The sequence below is a fragment of the Gobio gobio genome, assembly GCF_949357685.1.
Source record: "Gobio gobio genome assembly, chromosome: 17".
Taxonomy (NCBI): Eukaryota; Metazoa; Chordata; class Actinopteri; order Cypriniformes; family Gobionidae; genus Gobio; species Gobio gobio.
The window spans coordinates 44,543,933-44,565,360 of record NC_137110.1 but is presented as its reverse complement, the minus strand read 5'-3'; the positions used below and the strand labels follow the sequence as shown (position 1 = coordinate 44,565,360).

Sequence of the window (21,428 nt, the reverse complement as noted above, 5' to 3'; positions counted from 1 at the left end):
GTGCCTTCTTAGGAAGGCGGCCCCAAGCCAGGCGCGTTTGCCTAATTCCCCGGCCCCGGGACGTAACTTTCATCAAAACCGTTCTCGAGCGACAAGCTCTTTGAACTCTCTTTCTGCAGTAACCCTGTCCAAAAGACGGAGGGTTTCTTCTGGAGGGTGCCCCCCTCCAGTGGCTGCCCAGCCTATGTGTTTAGTGGATGGGGTGTGTCTCCCCCATTCAGGGGGTCTGTTGTGAGGGAAAGTGCAAAAGCAGTGTCACCACACCGCACATACTGTGTCCCCTCACTGAGCTAATAAAGGCTTCGGCCCCAGTTTTCCCAAACCCCAGTGTTTTCCCAAAAACAAAACACACAAAAACACGTTAAATCAGACGATTCATATTAATTCGTTACAGAGAGATACCCTCTCTCTGCAGGGAAAGCACTTTTCTCTGCAAAGAGTGGACAGCTCTCTGAACCCACGCATGCCGTCCCTAGTTTCTCCACTAGAGGGCGACATTGCATCACAAATAAGCCAGCTGGGCAAACACGAAGCCAGCACGGCGCGAGTGGGCATGCTCGCGAGCCGTGTGTCTGCTTCGCAAGCTGCAGAACCACCCATATGGGTATTGCGTACAATATCGCAGGGTTATCGTCTGCAGTTTGCAATGAAACCCCCACTTTTCAGCAGCGTTCGTTTTTCTCACACAGAGGAAAACACTGCGCGCATTCTGAAAGAGGAAATCTCCTCTCTGCTGAGCAAAGGTGCGATTCAGGTGGTACCCCCCAATCTGATAAACCAGGGTTTTCATTCTCGTTATTTCCTGGTTCCAAAGAAGGACGGTTCCCCCCGTCCTATTCTGAACATCAGGGTGTTGAACAAACATTTGAGGAAATACAATATCAGAATGTTAACTCATGGTTCGCTCGCCCGCGCCATAAAACGGAACGACTGGTTCACATCGGTCGATCTGAAATATGCTTTTTTCCACATAAGCATTTATTCACCTCACAGGAAGTGTCTTCGTTTCGCCTATCAAGGCATTTGTTACGAATTCACGATCCTGCCGTTGATGAGTCTAAGCCCTCGCAGCTCCTGTCTGTGTGCGGAAGCGGGCTTGACTCCCCTGAGAATGTCTGGTCTACGGATCCTGACATACATAGACGATTGGCTCATCATAGCCGATTCGAGGGGAAAGGTCTTGCAGGACACCTGCCGTGTGCTCGCGCACATTACATCTCTGGGCTTCAGGGTGAATGTGAACAAAAGCAATTTTACACCCAGCCAGAATGTGATATTCCTGGTCATGGAGCTTAACTCAGTCTCCATGCGAGCGCGTCTCTCACAGGAGCGCGTTCTCTCTCTGATGAACTGTCTGTCGCAGTTCAGAGAAGGGGCGAGGGTGCAGAATCGCACATGTCTCAGGCTACAGGGTCTTATGGCTTCATCTATCCAGGTTTTGCCACTAGGACTCCTGAGAATGAGGGCGTTCATGAAGTGGGTTTTGTCACTACATTTCAGCCCGTTACACGATCTTTGCCGTTCTGTGACAGTGACGCTTACCCGCGCTGCAGCTCTGCAGCTCTGCGCCACTGGAAGAGCGTGGACTTTTACGCACAGGGCGCCCCTCTCGGGACGGTTATGTTGCGGAAAGTTGTGACGACGGATGCGTCCTTAACAGGCTGGGGTGCCACCCAAGAGGGCAGAACTGTGAACGGTTTGTGGCCGAGCAAACTACGTTCAGAGCACATCAATTATTTTGAGCTTCTGACTATTTGGAAGGCTCTGAATAATTTTCTGCCCCGTCTGCAGGGACATCATGTGCTCGTACGCTGAGACAATACCACGGCAGTGGCTTACATCAATCGTCAAGGCGGCGTGCGCTCGTCAAAACTCCATGCTCTAGCTTACAAGCTTTTGGTATGGAGCAGTCGATTTTTCCCTGTCGTCACGCGCGACTCATGTTCTGGGCATTCTGAACAGAGGCGCGGATCTTCTATCGAGGGGGAACCCGCTCTTCGGAGATTGGCGCCTCCATCCTCAGATAGCAGACATGATTTGGATGAGATTCGGACAGGCGTCCGTAGATCTATTCGCCTCGTGCGAAAACCGCTTTTGTCCTATGTTCTTCTCGCTAAAGGACTTGGACGCGCCCCTCGGGGTAGATGCACTGGCCCACCCATGGCCCAAAGTGCTGCTGTATGCCTTTCCTCCCCTGTGCTTGATAATTCCAACACTGGCCAGGGTGAAAGAGGGGCACCTGTCTCTCATCCTGAAAGCTCCCAGGTGGCCCAAAGCGCCCTGGCTGGCGGAGATAATTCCTCTGTTACATGCCTAGCCGTGGCGCCTCCCCCTCCGCACAGACCTATTGTCTCAAGCGAACGGGGAGATTTGTCACCCACACCCGGACAGGGTAGCTCTCGGGGCTTGGCCCGTGAGCGGGCGAACCTGAGCGCGTTAGGGCTTCCCCCGCGCGTGGTGGCTACTATACAGAATGCCAGGGCCGTTTCTACACGGTCCTTATATGGCTGTAAGTGGCAAGTGTTCGATGAGTGGTGTGATGGGCGGGGTCTCACGTCATATCAGTGCTCAGTCTCTGATGTTTTGTGTTTCCTCCAAGACCTTATGGATAAAGGCAGGTCCTTTTCCACTATTAAGGTATATCTGCCAGCTATTTCTGCTTGTCATGTGGGTTTTGAGGGCTCAACGGTTGGGCAGCATCTTCTAATCCGCAGATTTATGAAGGGTGCCCGTCGTTCGTTGCCAGTCATTAGGGGAACGATCCCTGAATGGGACCTCTCCATGGTGCTGGAAGCCCTGTCTCAATTCCCTTTTGAGCCTCTGGGGAATATTTCCCTAAAGTTGCTGTCCATTCAAGACAGCCTTGCTCTTGGCTTTGGCATCAGCCAAACGTGTCAGTGAGTTACATGCACTCTCGGTTCACCCCTCGTGCATTAAATTCTCTCTGGGCGGAAATAAGGTTTTCCTTAAGCCTAATCCAGCCTTCATGCCGAAATGTTTTCCTGCGTTCACATCGGAGGTGTTGGAGCTTTCCGCTTTTCACCCTCCACCCTTTTCCTCCACGGAGGATCAAAGGCTGAATGCCCTGTGTCCGGTCCGTGCGTTACAGACGTATTTGGCTAGGACCAGTGCTTTCCGGAAGAGTGACCAACTCTTTGTTTCATGGGCTCCTCCCCACAAAGGGGATCCCCTGTCTAAACAATGCCTTTCACATTGGTTTGTGGACGCTATAGTTTTGGCTTACGAATCGAAGGGAGTGCAACCCCCCAGGGGGCATCAGAGCTCATTCCACAAGGGGCTTAGCCGCCCCTTGGGCTCTGTTCAGGGGAGTATCACTGCAGGATATCTGCTCTGCTGCCAGTTGGGCTTCTCCCCATACGTTTGTGCGTTACTATAGGCTGGATGTCACCAGAACCTCAGTAGCACATTCGGTCTTGGGGGTGGGCTATTCCTGACCCTGCCTTCTTTTGTGTGTGCCACACATGTTTCATGTCCTGCTTGCACAACGCAGTTACGTGTGTGTGTCCGTTTGGCGGGTTCATGATTATGAGACGTGTCAAGCACCGCCCCCTTTGGGGTGACCGTCTTTTTCTGGCTAACAGGACCTCCCCGCAATCGGGGAGCTGTCCATGTCTCTCCCATAGGTGGATCTCGAACACGAGATGATGAAAGAGAACAATAGGTTACTGTCGTAACCCCGGTTCTCTGAAACATCGAGTGGAGAGATCCACCAGCCTTGCCCCGCTTGCCGCACGAGAAGCGAATATTCTTACTGGAGTACAGTAGCGCGTGCAGGCTATATATATGCCCGCAGGTAAGGGGTGGGGCCTTACCGGGCATTGGCTGCGCGCTCCTGCCTGTCTTGTCAGACTTGGTGCAATTGGATGCTTCTGCAGAGGTCAGGTACGGATGCCCTTCCCATAGGTGGATCTCTCCACTCAATGTTTCAGAGAACCGGGGTTACGACAGTAACCTATTGTTTTTTTTTTCATCAGCCTCAGCCGATGACCGATACGGGGTGACGATTTTCTTGAGCCGTTATTTGGAGCCGATACTGCTTTTGCTCCCTCCCTCCATGATCATGATGATAACAATTTAAAATTTAAAAAGAACATTTATTGAACTTAAAAAAAACAAATAGTAAAAACAGGTGAGGTAGAACAAGAAAAAAAAGAGTTCAGTGGTGAAAATAAATATTTAAGCATAAATAAAATAATTACACTATTGCACACAGTAGCAACAATCAAGCAGCATAATAAAATGCACACTGACTGTACTAAACTGAATTTTAAAACTATTTAAAACCTAGTCATTTAATGCTTAGGTGCACTTAACTTAATCTCTTGTAGAGCAACACCAGCGGTAATTCAGGAAAAAAAATATCCCAATGCTCCACGTGAAACTTCGGTCTTCCGACCGAATCGTGTCAATTCTCAATTGATTTTGATTAATATGCGCGAGGGAGGGAGAGCAAGACAGTTTGAAGACGGTGAGAGTGCCCCTCCTCCGGCCGCGCTCTCTGCTCGTTCTCTCAGCAACAGAAGCGCAACAGTCAGTCATCACTCACCGATCAAATAAGGCTTTAGCGGGATAAAAATTAGCTTTGGCAGCCGCCAAAAAACGCAGTATGTGACGGCCGTAGTCGATTCTGTGGCGCACCACCGCGACTTAGTCTATGTGTGGGAAACACTGGAGACACACACACACACACACACACACACACACACACACACACACGTTTAAACCTCAGCCAGGTGGTCGCTGAATAAAACTCCCACAAATACCACGGTACAACGTCGGCATCATGAAGCTTCGAAGCGTTATGAATCATGATTCGGATGCCATGATGCCGTGTTTTGAAATCGTCATCACTATATAAGTCGTTATTTAGGGTTTTTTTGCGCACAAAAACTATTCTCGCTGATTCATAAAGTTATTTTAGAACCACTGTAGTGAGATGGACTTTGTAACGACATCTTAGTACTGTAATGATTCACATTTGACGGATGTTGTGTGACCTCATCCATAACAACAAACATGGAAGGAGGGACAGGCTGGGTAAGCACACCTGTGGACAATACATAATTGTTGTATGGTTTTAAAAGGGGGGAGGGGAAGCATACCAAGACGGTCTGTTTGATAATGTGTTGGGGAAGACGCGCTTGAATTGTATTGGAGCCTGCAGGGTTCACGGGAAAAAGTGGGTCGCTTTGTGGCGTTCGTGGCTGGCTAGCACCACCGGCGCTGAAGAAAACCGGGGTACCACTTATTGGCCCGGAGGTAGATAGTGGGTAACATTTAGGTAGAGAGGAAAGCGAATATAGGTGGACACCGGCAGGCTTCACTCTGGAGAACTTCCTCTAATAGTGCCGCGGAGGGGAAGGCTGTGTCTTCGTTGTGACGGCGGGTGTCGTCGGACACGGACAGGGAAGTCCGAGACTGTTTTATGCATTCATCTATTTGTGTGTTGTCTGTCATGATCACGTGTGCTTACGTCCCTAATGATGCTGATTGTGTGTACTGGTTATCCTCACGTAGAGAAGGGATTTATACTATGAGGTTTCTAATGAAGGGATTTATACTACGAGGTTTCTAATGAAGTGTGCTGTGTCTAGATTAGTTTCCACTATTTATTGGTTGCTGTGAAGTGAGCGTGTATTGGTGATCCTTTTAATGTGTGAGAACTGTAGAATGAGATGAAATGACCAGTGTATGTAATTAGGATACCGAATTGTGACAATGCCATAAGGCTGCTATTATTGTTAATAAACCTTATACTTTTGTTGACTAAAGTGCCTCGTGCGTGTGCATTTAAGTGCTCCTCCCGGACCTTACCGGGTTATAAGTAACTAAAGGTGGTGGCAGCGAGAGTGCAAGTCCACAAGAAAGCTCCCCAGTGCCCCTAGTGGCGACTGGGTTTATTACTGTACCTTTTAAGGGTCTTGAGAGTGAACCGTGCATTGTGCCAATGGAGGCCTTTCAGAGCCATCAGATTTCAACTAAAATATCTTCATTTGTGTTCCGAAGATGAACGGAGGTCTTACGGGTTTCGAAAGACATGAGGGTAAGTAATTAATGACAGAATTTTCATTTTTGGGTGAACTAACCCTTTAATCTTATGACCAGTGTTCGTAACAGCTACCGTATGCATACGAATAGCCTATAACTTAGCTATTTGCAGCTCCCTAAATACAATGGCAAGCGTTTTATAGACGAGGCATTCAGCATACGTTTTCTAGCCTGGTTAAAACCAGACCATTCTCAGTAGTAACTGAGTTATGGTCTGGCAAAGCTTCATAGACAAATCATTTCCAAAGGGGCGTCACCAACGGGCGTCGCTCAAATGCCTCTCGGCGCAATTGGATAGACCTAAAACCAATCAGAGCGACGCAGAAACTCTGGCGTCTCTCAATATGCGTTCTTGTCTGTACTTGTGTTCTCAAATAGGAAATGTCCCCGGTTTCCATTTCAGAAATCTGGTCACCTTACCTAAACCACATATTAATGTTTAATATATTATTTTTAAAATGTAAACGAAAAGAGGCAGGGTGTTTTATACTTCGTTTTATTATAAATATATAAGATAATCAATGTAGGCCTAGCTACGCGTTGCCTGAACCACATTCGTGTGGCTATTATTATTATTATGTTTAATTTTTATTTTTTTATGAAATGAGGCAGTGGTGTTTTATGACATATTTCGTACGCGAATTTCTGACTTGCGTCCGTGACTTACCAAGTTTGACTCCGGAGAACGAACTCCCGAGGACGGGAGGACACTAGTCCGCCTACTATGCTCTTGAAAGTATCACTCAGTATATATTTGTATATGTAGTGCAGGCAATGCATATCTTCAATGCATGTTTATAACAAAACGAAATATAAAAAACCCAGCCTCTTTTCGTTTACATTTAAAAAAAAAAACACACACACATAATATAGGCTATGATTATCACTGTAATAAATTAAATATGACACAAAACACAACCCAGTCTCTTTTTGTTAAATGTCAGTTTATGTGTGATCATCAATAGCAATTATAAAAGTATAAGTAAAAGGTATAAGAAGCTATACAATAAATAAAGCAATTCAGTCAAAGTCAGCGCTAGGAGACTACAACGGTAAAGTTTAATATCTTAAAAATATTAAGTTATGAAACTTCACTTTGCCCTCAGACAAAACGATCTGTCTAGGAACAAATTATAGATTAATGAGAGCAAAGATCAGCCGTTAGATCTACACAAGACGAGACGGTTTAACCACTACAGAGACATCAGAGCCAGCGGCAGACGGCAGAAGGACTGGCCGAGGAAAGGCGCCTCTCGGCGGGCTCAATGATCGATTGAGCGCCGCTGAACCACTGAAACTCACAACTCCGAAAACGGCAGATAAATTTTTTAAAAAAGGCGCTCTCTTTATAAATAAACCACAGATTTGAGCTTTAAACAACTTCATTCACTCCTGAAAAGGACTTAAAACTATATTTTGTAAAACATTAACACTACCAGAGGACTCTCGCTAAGACCCATTCGTTTAGCCACCAAAGGGCCAAGCTGGTTTCAGACTTTTGCCGAATCCAGTCGGTAAAACAGCGATAACATCTTTTTTAGATATAAAGGCTTAGAGTGTTGTTCTTTGCTCGGGTTTTAACGAAAAGGAGAAGTTTAAATCGCTTAAAACAGACGCGATAGCTGATTCGAACGAGTGATGCTCCACAGCAGCGGCAAATCTGCTTCAACGTCGCTGCGCTGTCGTCATCGTGTAAAGCCCGCCCCAACGTTTCTAATTGGTGCCGCGATTTCTAGGGTTTTGAAATGGGTTTGAATGGACTCTTTGCCAGACTACTTGCAGAGCAAATCTAAATTTGCCGGAAGTTGTCTTGGTTTTCCCAAGCTATACGTTTTCCATTTGGACGCACAAACTTGCTTAGCTATAGTTGCAAGCACATATAGAGCAACGTGTTTCCACCTTCAAAGTGTATGGCAATATTTCAACTAAGTCAAACAGTTAAAAGATGCTTTGAAAGTTTAAAACTTATCTGCTAGTGGGGGGAGGGCAGTGCATGAACTGCAGTGTCTCCAGCAGCGCTGAGCTGCCTGTGGACGCCTGTCTGTAAATAATGCCGGAGAAAACATATCGCCGAACGCAGCAGCCTTGTATCGGCGCAAATATCGGCACTACTATTTGCACTTTGAATATTGAGTAAGCTTCTTTGATTATGGTTATTATTTGCACTTAATATCTATGATCATTTTGGGAAGGAGTTCAGTTAGGAGGTCAAAAGAAGCTCATGTGCAGTTCTAAGGTCTGAAGAGACAATCATACAGGAAAGAAGCCAGTCAGTTGAGTTTTTGGCAAAACCTTTACAGTGCTTGTCTTTTACTGCATATTATAATTCTTACTCAGAAAGTTGAATTGAAATGACATTCATTACAAGTTGATTAGTTAAAACATTTCAAATATACCTGCAAACAATTTACTAGTCATGTATTTCATCATTGAGGATTTCTTAAAAATACTATGTAAAAATCTTGTCTCGTTCTCGTGAACCCAATCTCGTCTCGTGAGATAAGGGTCTCGTCACTCCCCTATTAATAATTTCAATGGCATAGACAGAATTTTATTTTTGGTCGGGCACTTTCACACTTGTCACTGTCCACATACAAAACATGAGCAGCGGTTACAACAAACGTTAGACACTTTATTTCCACTTTTCGAATATTTTCTTCATTTTTAATTGAAAATAAACGCCTTTCTGATCTGATATGTGATGGGAAAAGGAAGTACAGCGAGTTCGGCAAAAGTCGGATTAGAACCTCAGGTCAAAATGCGTCAAAACGTAGTGCCACACCCACACGCCTTACGCCTACCCTATCACAACTGACACTGATGGCGTGTTCCTGACTTTACAGAATTAACCTGCGCTTGGAATTGAAAAGTCTTTATGTTACTGTCAGCCTGATGGGTTCTCTTCTCTCCCGCTTTAATGTGAGTTTTTAAAAGTCCTTTTTGTAGAATTTTGCATCGCTGCTGTTTATCTATCACACAACTGCAAATTATCAGCTAATCAAAGAGGTAAACACACTTCATGAACTCACAGGCACGAGCCGCGCGACATACATGAGACAGCCTGACACTTAATAATAACACAGCTGTCAATCAAACTCATCAAGCATCATGCAAAAATCATAGAAAATAAACAAATTTTATATTTTAGTATTTGAGATGTTATAATAATTTTGTAATTACATTAAAATAATTTAAACAACTGTTATTTAACAAATATTATTATATTTGTATAATAAACTGGGGGGGCCTAGTCATCATAGCCTGACAAACAAGAATAAAAAAAAGGGAACTTAAAATGTCATCTATAGTATTATATTTGTTAAAAATGTTAATATGGAATACAAAACAATCATGTGACATTCAACATTGTATATTATCAATAGGACAAAGAACATGCAGAATACAAAAAAACATGAACCCTAAAAACATGTGCTTGTGTGCAGAAATGCTGTCGTTGTCTCTCACGGTGCCATTTTACGATAGTTTCTCAATTGCATGGTGAAGTTGCTGGGAAGTCCTTGTCTGATAAATTCTTCCTGTATCTGAAACATGTGAAATGCTCTCTGTGAGATATTTTTGAGCTAAATATATTACAAAGATCGGTAAATAATAATAATAATATGCTGTTGTTCTAAAGTAGTTTATTTATTTTGCATGTACAAAAAAAAAGAAAATCCTCATGTTTTGAAATGTTTCTCACCTTTATAATCACCAGCTCTTCAATCTGAGACTCTGACAGGTTCTCCACACTTGTAAATTTCACTCTCAGTCCCACCACTGATCAGTAGGAAAACAAACAAAGATAAAAATGGTCAGTAGTGCATGGATACAAACAATGCAATCCGGTGATGTTGATGTATGTTGGGAAACACCCATTTTGGACTGAAAACAGCAGAAACGTACCATATACATCTGAATTGATGGGTCAACATGATGGCCATGTGCACCAGAAAGCAAACAGAAGACATGGCATTAGCATAAAAGTTACAGAGTTACACAAATGAGTGAGCAATGAATTTCCTTGTTTTTTTCCCTTTTATTTAACAACAGAAGGTAAACTTGCTCACCACTGTAGCAGAAGAAAGGCAAACTGGCAAAGCAACTCTCATCTGTCCACTGCCCAAAGTATTTTAAAGACACAGCTGTGCAGTGTTGATCTCCCTGCTGTCCTGGGACACTTCCACCATTATCTGGTTGTGCAGCAACGCCTTGAGTATTAGGCAGCCAATATGTGAAGGAAGAGCTGCTCTGATCTGACCACAGTCTTTTTCTGTGCAGACCAATCCATACAGAATAACGATTATGACCATAATAATAACGTGTAATACTCAGTATCTGTTGATGCTCTGTCTCATTTCTCACACTGGCCAGGTCTGTGTATTTCTCTCTGCAGTAGCTCTGAGCTCCAGCCCAGGTCCTTCTCTCATTTACCAAAACATACTTCTGAGAGGAGTTTCCTCTACCTAAAATAAAATAATTTAGTTGATGTAAATAAATTATTTTTATTTGTAAATTGTATATCAAATTTATAGCTAACATCACTAATAAATCAAATAATGAAAACCATTTTTCTCTCAAGAATTATGGGGTTAAATGTTTAAGAAAATACTGAACACTTCAGACTGAAAATTCCTAGTTTGACAAATCTTAAAGATAAAGAAGAGTATGTCTTACCATCATAGCATAGGATATCATATGTGTAGTGACATGGTACATCATACCAGATTCCATTAGAATCCATGTAAACACACAGTTCATTCGCTCCATTGTTTGGTTCACGAAGCCAGTTCCTGAAATCTCTCTCTCCTTCCTGATAGAAATCATTGTTTTCCAATGACCATCTCCCGCTGTTCACATCATCATACAGTCCAATCCAGGCTGAACCACTGCAACTCCCATTAACTGTGTCAATCAGACTGTTCATTTCCTCCATGTTATCAATGGTGGCCAGATCGGTGTAATTCTGTCTGCAGTATCTCTGAGCTTCAGTCCAGGTCTTAGACACATTCACAAAATGATACTGATGGGATGATGATAATGCTGTCAAAGTGGGGAAAAGGGGATGAATAAAAGTTACAAAATCAATCGCATCATAAAGATTACTTGTAAGGACATTTTGGACTTGGAACTAATGAACTTTGTAGAATGTTTGTAGACCAAATAAGAGGATCAAAATATATATTTTCACATACTATGGGTAAGTTTAAGGGTAAAGTTAGGGACAGGTGTGGTGGTTTGGGGAAGTTTAAGGGTAAAGTTAGGGACAGGTGTGGTGGTTTGGGTAAGTTTGAGGGTAAAGTTAGGGACAGGTGTGGTGGTATGGGTAAGTTTAAGGGTAAAGTTAGGGACAGGTGTGGTGGTTTGGGTAAGTTTAAGGGTAAAGTTAGGGACAGGTGTGGTGGTTTGGGTAAGTTTGAGGGTAAAGTTAGGGACAGGTGTGGTGGTTTGGGTAAGTTTGAGGGTAAAGTTAGGGACAGGTGTGGTGGTATGGGTAAGTTTAAGGGTAAAGTTATGGACAGGTGTGGTGGTTTGGGTAAGTTTAAGGGTAAAGTTAGGGACAGGTGTGGTGGTATGGGTAAGTTTGAGGGTAAAGTTAGGGACAGGTGTGGTGGTATGGGTGAGTTTAAGGGTAAAGTTAGGGACAGGTGTGGTGGTATGGGTAAGTTTAAGGGTAAAGTTAGGGACAGGTGTGGTGGTATGGGTAAGTTTAAGGGTAAAGTTAGGGACAGGTGTGGTGGTATGGGTAAGTTTAAGGGTAAAGTTAGGGACAGGTGTGGTGGTTTGGGTAAGTTTGAGGGTAAAGTTAGGGACAGGTGTGGTGGTATGGGTAAGTTTAAGGGTAAAGTTATGGACAGGTGTGGTGGTTTGGGTAAGTATAAGGGTAAAGTTAGGGACAGGTGTGGTGGTATGGGTAAGTTTAAGGGTAAAGTTAGGGACAGGTGTGGTGGTATGGGTAAGTTTAAGGGTAAAGTTAGGGACAGGTGTGGTGGTTTGGGTAAGTTTAAGGGTAAAGTTAGGGACAGGTGTGGTGGTATGGGTAAGTTTAAGGGTAAAGTTAGGGACAGGTGTGGTGGTTTGGGTAAGTTTAATGGTAAAGTTAGGGACAGGTGTGGTGGTATGGGTAAGTTTAAGGGTAAAGTTAGGGACAGGAGTGGTGGTATGGGTAAATTTAAGGGTAAAGTTATGGACAGGTGTGGTGGTTTGGGTAAGTTGAAGGGTAAAGTTAGGGACAGGTGTGGTGGTATGGGTAAGTTTAAGGGTAAAGTTAGGGACAGGTGTGGTGGTATGGGTAAGTTTAAGGGTAAAGTTAGGGACAGGTGTGGTGGTATGGGTAAGTTTAAGGGTAAAGTTAGGGACAGGTGTGGTGGTATGGGTAAGTTTAAGGGTAAAGTTAGGGACAGGTGTGGTGGTATGGGTAAGTTTAAGGGTAAAGTTAGGGACAGGTGTGGTGGTATGGGTAAGTTTAAGGGTAAAGTTAGGGACAGGTGTGGTGGTATGGGTAAGTTTAAGGGTAAAGTTAGGGACAGGTGTGGTGGTATGGGTAAATTTAAGGGTAAAGTTATGGACAGGTGTGGTGGTTTGGGTAAGTATAAGGGTAAAGTTAGGGACAGGTGTGGTGGTATGGGTAAGTTTAAGGGTAAAGTTAGGGACAGGTGTGGTGGTATGGGTAAGTTTAAGGGTAAAGTTAGGGACAGGTGTGGTGGTATGGGTAAATTTAAGGGTAAAGTTATGGACAGGTGTGGTGGTTTGGGTAAGTTGAAGGGTAAAGTTAGGGACAGGTGTGGTGGTATGGGTAAGTTTAAGGGTAAAGTTAGGGACAGGTGTGGTGGTATGGGTAAGTTTAAGGGTAAAGTTAGGGACAGGTGTGGTGGTATGGGTAAGTTTAAGGGTAAAGTTAGGGACAGGTGTGGTGTTATGGGTAAGTTTAAGGGTAAAGTTAGGGACAAGTGTGGTGGTATGGGTAAGTTTAAGGGTAAAGTTAGGGACAGGTGTGGTGGTTTGGGTAAGTATAAGGGTAAAGTTAGGGACAGGTGTGGTGGTATGGGTAAGTTTAAGGGTAAAGTTATGGACAGGTGTGGTGGTTTGGGTAAGTATAAGGGTAAAGTTAGGGACAGGTGTGGTGGTATGGGTAAGTTTAAGGGTAAAGTTAGGGACAAGTGTGGTGGTATGGGTAAGTTGAAGGGTAAAGTTAGGGACAGGTGTGGTGGTATGGGTAAGTTGAAGGGTAAAGTTAGGGACAGGTGTGGTGGTATGGGTAAGTTTAAGGGTAAAGTTAGGGACAGGTGTGGTGGTTTGGGTAAGTTGAAGGGTAAAGTTAGGGACAGGTGTGGTGGTATGGGTAAGTTTAAGGGTAAAGTTATGGACAGGTGTGGTGGTTTGGGTAAGTTGAAGGGTAAAGTTAGGGACAGGTGTGGTGGTATGGGTAAGGTTAGTTGGAAGGGAAGTGTCAACAGAGTAATTATAAATGTAATTACAGATGTAATAACATGCAGGTAATTATTTAGAATGTAAGTACAATGTAAAAACATGTGTATATATATACAAAAAGTGCATTGTATCAAATTATTAATTTAAATGTTAGTACATAGTAGTTAAGGCCACCTAATATATAGTGGATCCCTTGTTTCTTGTTCCTGAGTTCTGTGTGCATAAAAACTAAAACTGCTTGTGTTTAGATTCTGCATTCATATCATCTAACTGTGACATAGTTACAAATAGAACTATATGTAACTAATGTTAAAAAAGATGAATACATTTATGCTAGCTCATGTTAAATGTTGAAATTGACATTAACTAATAATAATAAATGCTTTAGAAGTGTTTTTCACATAGTTCATGTTAACAAATGTTAACAAATGTAATCTTTTTGTAAAGATTGTAAAGACATAATATCACAGACAGCTGAGAGTGTATGTTTTGGCGAGACTCTGCTGGGGTCTGAATGATCTACTCACCACTGTAGCAAATGAAAGCTAATGCCATATTGCAGTTTTCATCCGTCCAGCTCCCAGAGTCATTGAATGACACTGCAGTGCAGTATTCACTGTTTCCAGCATTATCTGGCTGTCCTGTCCTCCAGTTACTGAATGAAGAGTTGCTCTGATCTGACCAAGATCTGGTTCTGTACAGTCCAATCCAATAAGAGGAATAATACCAAAATAATGACTGAAGTTTGAGGATTTCAGTCTCATTCCTGATACTGACGAGGTCTGTGTGATGTTCTCTGCAGTAACTCTGAGCCTCAGTCCAGTTCTTGTAATCGTAAATGTACACATAACTTGCTCTAGCATTCACTCTTCCTGCAGGGAATATATGTTTATGTGATATATCATGGTATCATACATGTATTGTTCTGAAAATGTTAAAAAGTCAACAGCAGTTCTCACCATCATAGCAAACAAAGGGATGTGTAGAGGAGCAAAAGGCTTCACTCCATGTTGCCCAATAATATGACACAAAACACATACTTTGTCCACCTGAGTTCACTGGTTCAATGACGAGCCAGCCTTTAAATCCTCCCTCTAACGCTGCATTATCTAGAGACCATCTCCAGCTTTTCAGATCATCATACAGACCAATCCAAGCTTTGCCATAGTAAGTCCTGCGTACTGTGTCAATCAGCCTTTTCATGTCCTCCATGTTATCAATGGTGGCCAGATCGGTGTAATTCTGTCTGCAGTATCTCTGAGCTTCAGTCCAGGTCTTAGACACGTTCACAAAATGATACTGATGGGTGCATGAAGAATGTGTGCAGGTTCCTGTAAGTTTAAAATGAACAGAGAAATAAATTGTATTCTTCTCTGCAATCACCAATATATCATGAATGGTTTTATTGTGGAGATTTCTTTAAATGTCATTTTAAAAAACTAAATGTGAACTAAAACTAAAATGATTAAAATCGTCATGTCTGTATTAACAACAATTGTTGTTAACAACTGGAAAAACAGCTTTTGCATTGTGCAAATTAAAAACATTCATGTGGTAAATAGTTTATATACAGATGCTGGTCATATAAATAGAATATCATCAAAAAGTTGATTTATTTCACTAATTCCATTCAAAAAGTGAATCTTGTATACGATATTCATTCATTACACAGACTGGTATATTTCAAATGTTCATTTCTTTTAATTTTGATGATTATAACTAACAACTAAGGAAAATCCCAAATTCAGTATCTCAGAAAATTATAATATTACTTAAGACTAATACAAAAAAAGGATTTTTAGAAATCTTGGCCAACTGAAAAGTATGAACATGAAAAGTATGAGCATGTCCAGCACTCAATACTTAGTTGGGGCTCCTTTTGCCTGAATTACTGCAGCAATGCGGCGTGGGATGGAGTCGATCAGTCTGTGGCACTGCTCAGTTGTTATGAGAGCCCAGGTTGCTCTGATAGTGGCCTTCAGCTCTTCTGCATTGTCTACATATCTATACATTGACGTCTAATACCACTTTTTGTACTGTCTATAACATTTTTGGTCTGTGTAAAAATCGTAAGTGAAAAAAAGAGCAAACATAAAACTCACTGTTGTAGCAGAAGAAAGACATTCTGGATAAGCAGTCCTCATCAGTCCATCGGCCTGAATGGCTGAATGATACGGCAGTGCATTGCTGATAAAACCACTGGCCGGGATTATATTGACCATTATCTGGTTGTTGTGGTGAATAGGGAATTTGTGGTCTCCAGTCTTCATATTTGGCAATCTGACCATTTGACCAAACCCTGTTTCTGTACAGTCCGATCCAGACACTATTTCCACCTGTACTCTCAAGGATCCTCTGGTTCTCAGTCTGATTTCTTACATTGGGGAGATCTGTGTAATGATCTCTGCAGTATCTACGAGCCTCTGACCAGGTTTTCCTGTCGTTGATTCTAATGTAACTCTGAGTGCCATTCGGTCCAACTGTAATTTTAAATATATGACACATTTAATAGATGTACAGAAATACTCACTGCAGAATAGAAGAAGAAAATGTCCTTACCATCATAGCAAACTATTGTCTGTGTGATGCCACATGATGCATCAAACCATTTTCCATTAGAATACATGTAAACACACAGTTCTTTCCCCCCAACATTGTCTGGTTCATGATGCCAGTTCCTGAAATCTCTCTCTCCTTCCTGATAGAAATCATTGTTTTCCAATGACCATCTCCAGCTGTTCACATCATCATACAGTCCAATCCAGGCTGAACCACTGCAACTCCCATTAACTGTGTCAATCAGACTGTTCATGTCCTCCATGTTATCAATGGTGGCCAGATCGGTGTAATTCTGTCTGCAGTATCTCTGAGCTTCAGTCCAGGTCTTAGACACATTCACAAAATGATACTGATGGGATGATGTCAAAGACGACACTGTGGAGAAAGTGTCAAATTTAGCATGTCAATTTTTTGATAGTCCTGGCTATTAAGACTTCTACTACTTCTACTCACCACTGAAGCAAATGAAAGGAAATGCATAACCGCAGTTTTCATCTGTCCAGCTCCCAGAGTCACTGAATGAGACTACAGTGCAGGATCCTGCAGTATCTGGCTGTCCTGTCCTCCAGTTACTGAATGAAGAGTTGCTCTGATCTGACCAAGATCTGGTTTTGTACAGTCCAATCCAAACATCATCATAAAAATAATCATTATTCTGGAAGAAAAACCGCATCTTCTGATTTTCGCTCTCATTCCTGATACTGACGAGGTCCGTGTGATGCTCTCTGCAGTAACTCTGAGCTTCAGTCCAGTTTTTGTCCTGGTTAACCCAAACATAAGTAGCACTGGCATTCTGTCTTCCTAGAACATTAATATGTTAATGAGCATTAGTAGTGACAGTGGATTATTTCGGAATGATTAAACATAATTGATTGTTTTTTCATTGCCCTATATACACATTAATGAAACTGCTCACCATCATAGCAGATAAAAGGATTTGTATTGGAGCAGTATTCTGTAGCCCATATCCCATTATACATATGCACATACACACAGAGACCTTGTCCTCCATAACTGCTTGGTCCAGGGTTTTGCCAGTTCCTGAAGTCTTTCTCTCCCTCCTTGAAGAAATCACTGTCCTCTAGAGTCCACTTCAATCTGTTCAGATCATCATATAGTCCAATCCAGGCCAAATCAATGGAATCATCATTCACTGTGTCCAATAACTGGATGGCCTGTTGTTCATTCTCAGTGATGGCCAGATCAGTGTGTTTGTCTCTACAGTATCTCTGAGCTTCTGCCCAAGTCTTGTTTTCATTCACAAAGACAAACTGAGGAACACTCAAGGTGAAGGTGATAAAACCTGTTAAACACCAGTTTAGTTTTTAAATGAAAAAAAAAAAAAAAAAAATACAAGAACCAAACGGGTCAGTGTAAATGAATAACTTTGTCTTACCTGAAAACAGAAGCAATGGAAACATAGCTGTGGAAAAAAAGATTAAGCACATGTAAAACCTGTACAAAAATCAATCAAACCATGTGTTCTATTTTCACGATTTATTACTTAAATGTTTTAAATGTCAGGAGGACAGTTTACCTTTTTATTTTGAAGCCTCGTCTTTTCTCTTGCTCTTGTTGCTTTTGTTATAGATTACCTGACTGTCTTCATATTTATAGTGTTCACTAAATGTGGGTGGGATCGTTTTTATAAACACAACTGCCATCAAGAAACCCGTTGGGTCACACAGGTGCTGGAATAAACATATTCTGGGAGAACATTTCACATTCTTTTGTTACATGAAACAAGTTATTTAACAATCCTTTTTCCAACTTTCTGAACTTGTGAGTGCAGACGTCTTGGTTTGTGGACATAATATATCGTCAAAGTCTGTGATGCACTGCAACACTAAAAGCTATGAAGATATATTTTAATATATGATAAACGTCACACTGTATCACTTTGTCAACCATAAAAACCATCGTCCAGTGGGACAATGCTGTCCCTTAATGGACAGGTTTAATGAAATGCATTGTAAAGTTGCCGGTAAGACCTCACCTTATAAATTCTTTCTGGAGATGAAATGTGAATTGTTGTCTGTTAGAAAATTATTATTATTTTTAAAGACAGCTGTGCCATTTCACATGATCATTTTGACCATAAAGTAGAGGAACACAATTTCATTTCTAAATAGCTAAAAACTCAAGACCAAATAAAACCTCATGTTTTGATTGAGAAGTAGGCCTATGTCCGAATTCACAGTAGGCTTATTCATCAAACAGTAGAGTGGACAACATCCAATACACATTTTGGTGACACTTTATAATAATGTTCATTAGTTAACATTAGTTAACTACATTAGTTAACATTAACTAATAAACTGCACTATAAACTGCACTTATAAAGCATTTATTTATCTTTGTTAATGTTAATTTCAACATTTACTAATGCATTATTAAAATCGTGTTAACATTAGTTAATGCACTGTGAACTAACATGAACAAACCATGAACAGCTGGATTTTTATTAACTAACGTTAACAAATACAGTAACAAATGTACTGTTCATGGTTAGTTCATGTTAGTTAATGCATTAACTAATGACCATTATTCTAAAGTGTTACCCACTTTACATTTACTCGACACACTTTGTCAACCATAAAAACCACCGTCCAGGAATGCTGCCCATCCCACTTAATGGACAGGTTTAATGAAATGCATTGTAAAGTTGCCGGTAAGACCTCACCTTATAAATTCTTTCTGGAGATGAAATGTGAATTGTTGTCTGTTAGAAAATTCTTTAAAAAGAAAAAGAAAAAAAGACACAACTGTGCAGTGTTGAGCTCCTTGCTGTCATTGATTGACATTAATATTCATCTGGAGTATATGGCAGCCAATGTGTAAAAAGGAAGATCTGTTGACACTCACATTTCTCACATTACCCATGTCTGATCTCACTCATGGTCCAGATGCCTCGTGCTAAGATGCCCTTTTTTGAAAAATATTTGTATTTGTTTGTTTATTTTACATACATTATTAAGAACAGTGCTGTGTTCAAATGCCATATTTTGCCTGTGTGTGGAAGTCCTGGTTGTGCATAAACTAGTCTGATAATAGCTATAAACCATGCAAAGGAATTAGGCCACACTAAATGTTGTCATTTTTCCTTATTTTCCCTTTTTTTTCCTATGAGATTTAATTAGTTTGATTTATTATCTTTGTACATTTAATGACAATCAACTGTGATACCATAAAGGCTAAGGAGACTTCAAATATATATCATCATCTTTCATTCATTTTTCACATTTCATATACAAATCAAAATATCATTCATACTCAAAAATCTCTGGTATAATGAGTCTAACTTTGTTATTGTTTCATCTGCTTTACTTGATCAGCTGTACAGTATGGTTCAAGCATAATTTTCAAACATTCTGACATTAAATTTTAATAAACAAATCTGCCCAGCCTTCTCCGCCCTGGCCGCCTGCCCGGCCTGGTCATCTACCCAGCCTGTTTCGCCCTGGCTGCCTACTCTGCCTGAGTCTCCAGGCCCTCTTCTGCTCTATGAGCCTGACCCTCCATCCCGCCCCCGGTTCCGCCTCTGCTCCACCTCCCTCCTGGACAAGTTTATGTCTGGAAGCCGCTCCTTTAAAGGGATAGTTCACCCAAAAATAAACTTCTGTCATCATTTATTTACCCTCAAGTTGTTCCAAACCTGTATGAGTTTCTTTGTTCTCCTGAACACAAAAGAAGATATTCGGAAGAGTGTTTGTAACCAAGCAGAAAGAGCAACCATTGACTACCATAGTAGGGGGAAAAATACTATGGTAGACAATGTTTGCTCTATCTGCTTTGTTACAAACATTCATTAAAATATCTTCTTTTGTGTTCAGCAGAACAAAGAAACTCATACAGGTACAATGTTGAATGGCTATAATTAATGTTTAAAATGGGGGAGGGTCTATTTCATAGAGACATCAGTATCAGTATTAGTATCAGTGATACTGGCCTTCATTCATAAAAAGATGCCATTGACTTTGTCCTATCAGTGTGGCTCTCCTGAAAAAATTAAATAAAATACAAATTCTGACATTTTCTCACCATTATGTTGTTCCAAAATATGGTATTTTTTCCCAATTTTTCCAATCTCTTTAACACTTCAAAATGGAAAAAGATATTGATGTGCCAGAACTTGTTTTCCCTTTATTAGAACTACCCTAATAAGTAAGTTAGGGTTAGGGTTCACTTTCTCTCTATTCTTTGAACCATATCCAATTGCCTAGGCTAATGAGAAAGAAGAAAGGGTAGAGAGAAGATGGGAGTAATGTTTATTTAAATTCGTTATGAATTTGTAAAGAACTGGTTAGTGTGGTTTTTGTTTTACTTTAATATGTTTATGCATTTAATTTTGTGCAGTAGACACACCATTATAGTAGGTTTGTTTCATCCTATTCATCTTGCAGTGCATGGAGAGAAAGAAAAGGAAGTGAAGGAACCACATGTGAAGACAGGGACGGAAGAGCTAGAAGGACTTCACATGCAGCCTTAAGGAGACTATACAGAGAAAGCACAGACGCAGATTGTGTTTATATTTGCTGCTTATAATGGTTTGCAAGTTTGTGTTTTGAGGATATATTTTATGTTTCTCCCTCAAGTAAACAGTTGCTGGAGGTAATACAAAATTAACACCTTGCAGTAAAATCTTTGCATGCTACCTTTTCATAGTGTTGTGTGAGCATTTTCATGATTAGATATTGCATGTTTCTGCCACCGAGTGGAGAGTCCGCGCGGTTGTGTTGGTTTAATATAGACTATAGGCTAGTACTGTGTTCTCACAATACTACAATTCAATACGTCATACCAATGCTAATGAAATTTTTTGTGGACAATAGGGGGGCCTTGAAGTCAAAAAGGTTGAGATCCACTGGATTAAACCATCATCTGACCTTCAGGAAGTAGATATTGTCCTGGCAGTTGATGAGCTCTTTGAGTTCTCCATCTTTTTTCTTCAGCTGTTTGACTTCGGCCTCCAGTTTGGTCACCACGTCCTGGGTCTCATTCAGCTTCTCCTGCCCAGTGGAGACCATCACGTCCTGGAGCAGCTCCAGCATCCGCTGCACTGACTCCTGGAGCTCAGACAGGACCACGTCTGCATAGCCTACTACAGAAAAAAATATTAATGAATGAATGATAGAAATAATGGCATTGTTTAAAGAAAAAGTAAATTATGAGTGAAAAGATTAAAGGTAACATCATAACCAATAAAACAAAGACTGTAAAATGTGTAGTTTTAGGTTCATTTAAACTAATGTAATTCAGCTATGAGCACATTTGTGCTATTTATATAGCCTTTATATCAGCAGCGGTAAGGGCTATGCCCCCGCTAAGGGTGAAATCCTGTCGCCCATTATTCGCGCTTTTCCTGAGGCCAC

At 41.5% G+C, this 21,428-nt stretch overlaps 1 protein-coding gene across 1 annotated transcript; it reads right to left on the bottom strand.

Annotated features, from left to right (window-relative positions):
* Positions 1–9,530: 9,530 nt before the first annotated feature.
* On the bottom strand, positions 9,531–21,083 carry LOC307140483 (C-type mannose receptor 2-like; the record flags this gene model as incomplete). The annotated part of the gene is made up of 12 exons (XM_079840041.1): positions 9,531–9,611; positions 9,770–9,846; positions 10,137–10,532; positions 10,744–11,109; positions 14,025–14,369; positions 14,538–14,828; positions 15,600–15,977; positions 16,057–16,431; positions 16,510–16,857; positions 17,057–17,327; positions 17,453–17,479; positions 20,943–21,083. The coding sequence occupies 12 exons, from the start codon at positions 21,081–21,083 to the stop codon at positions 9,531–9,533; spliced, it is 3,096 nt and encodes a 1,031-aa protein (XP_079696167.1).
* Positions 21,084–21,428: the final 345 nt, after the last annotated feature.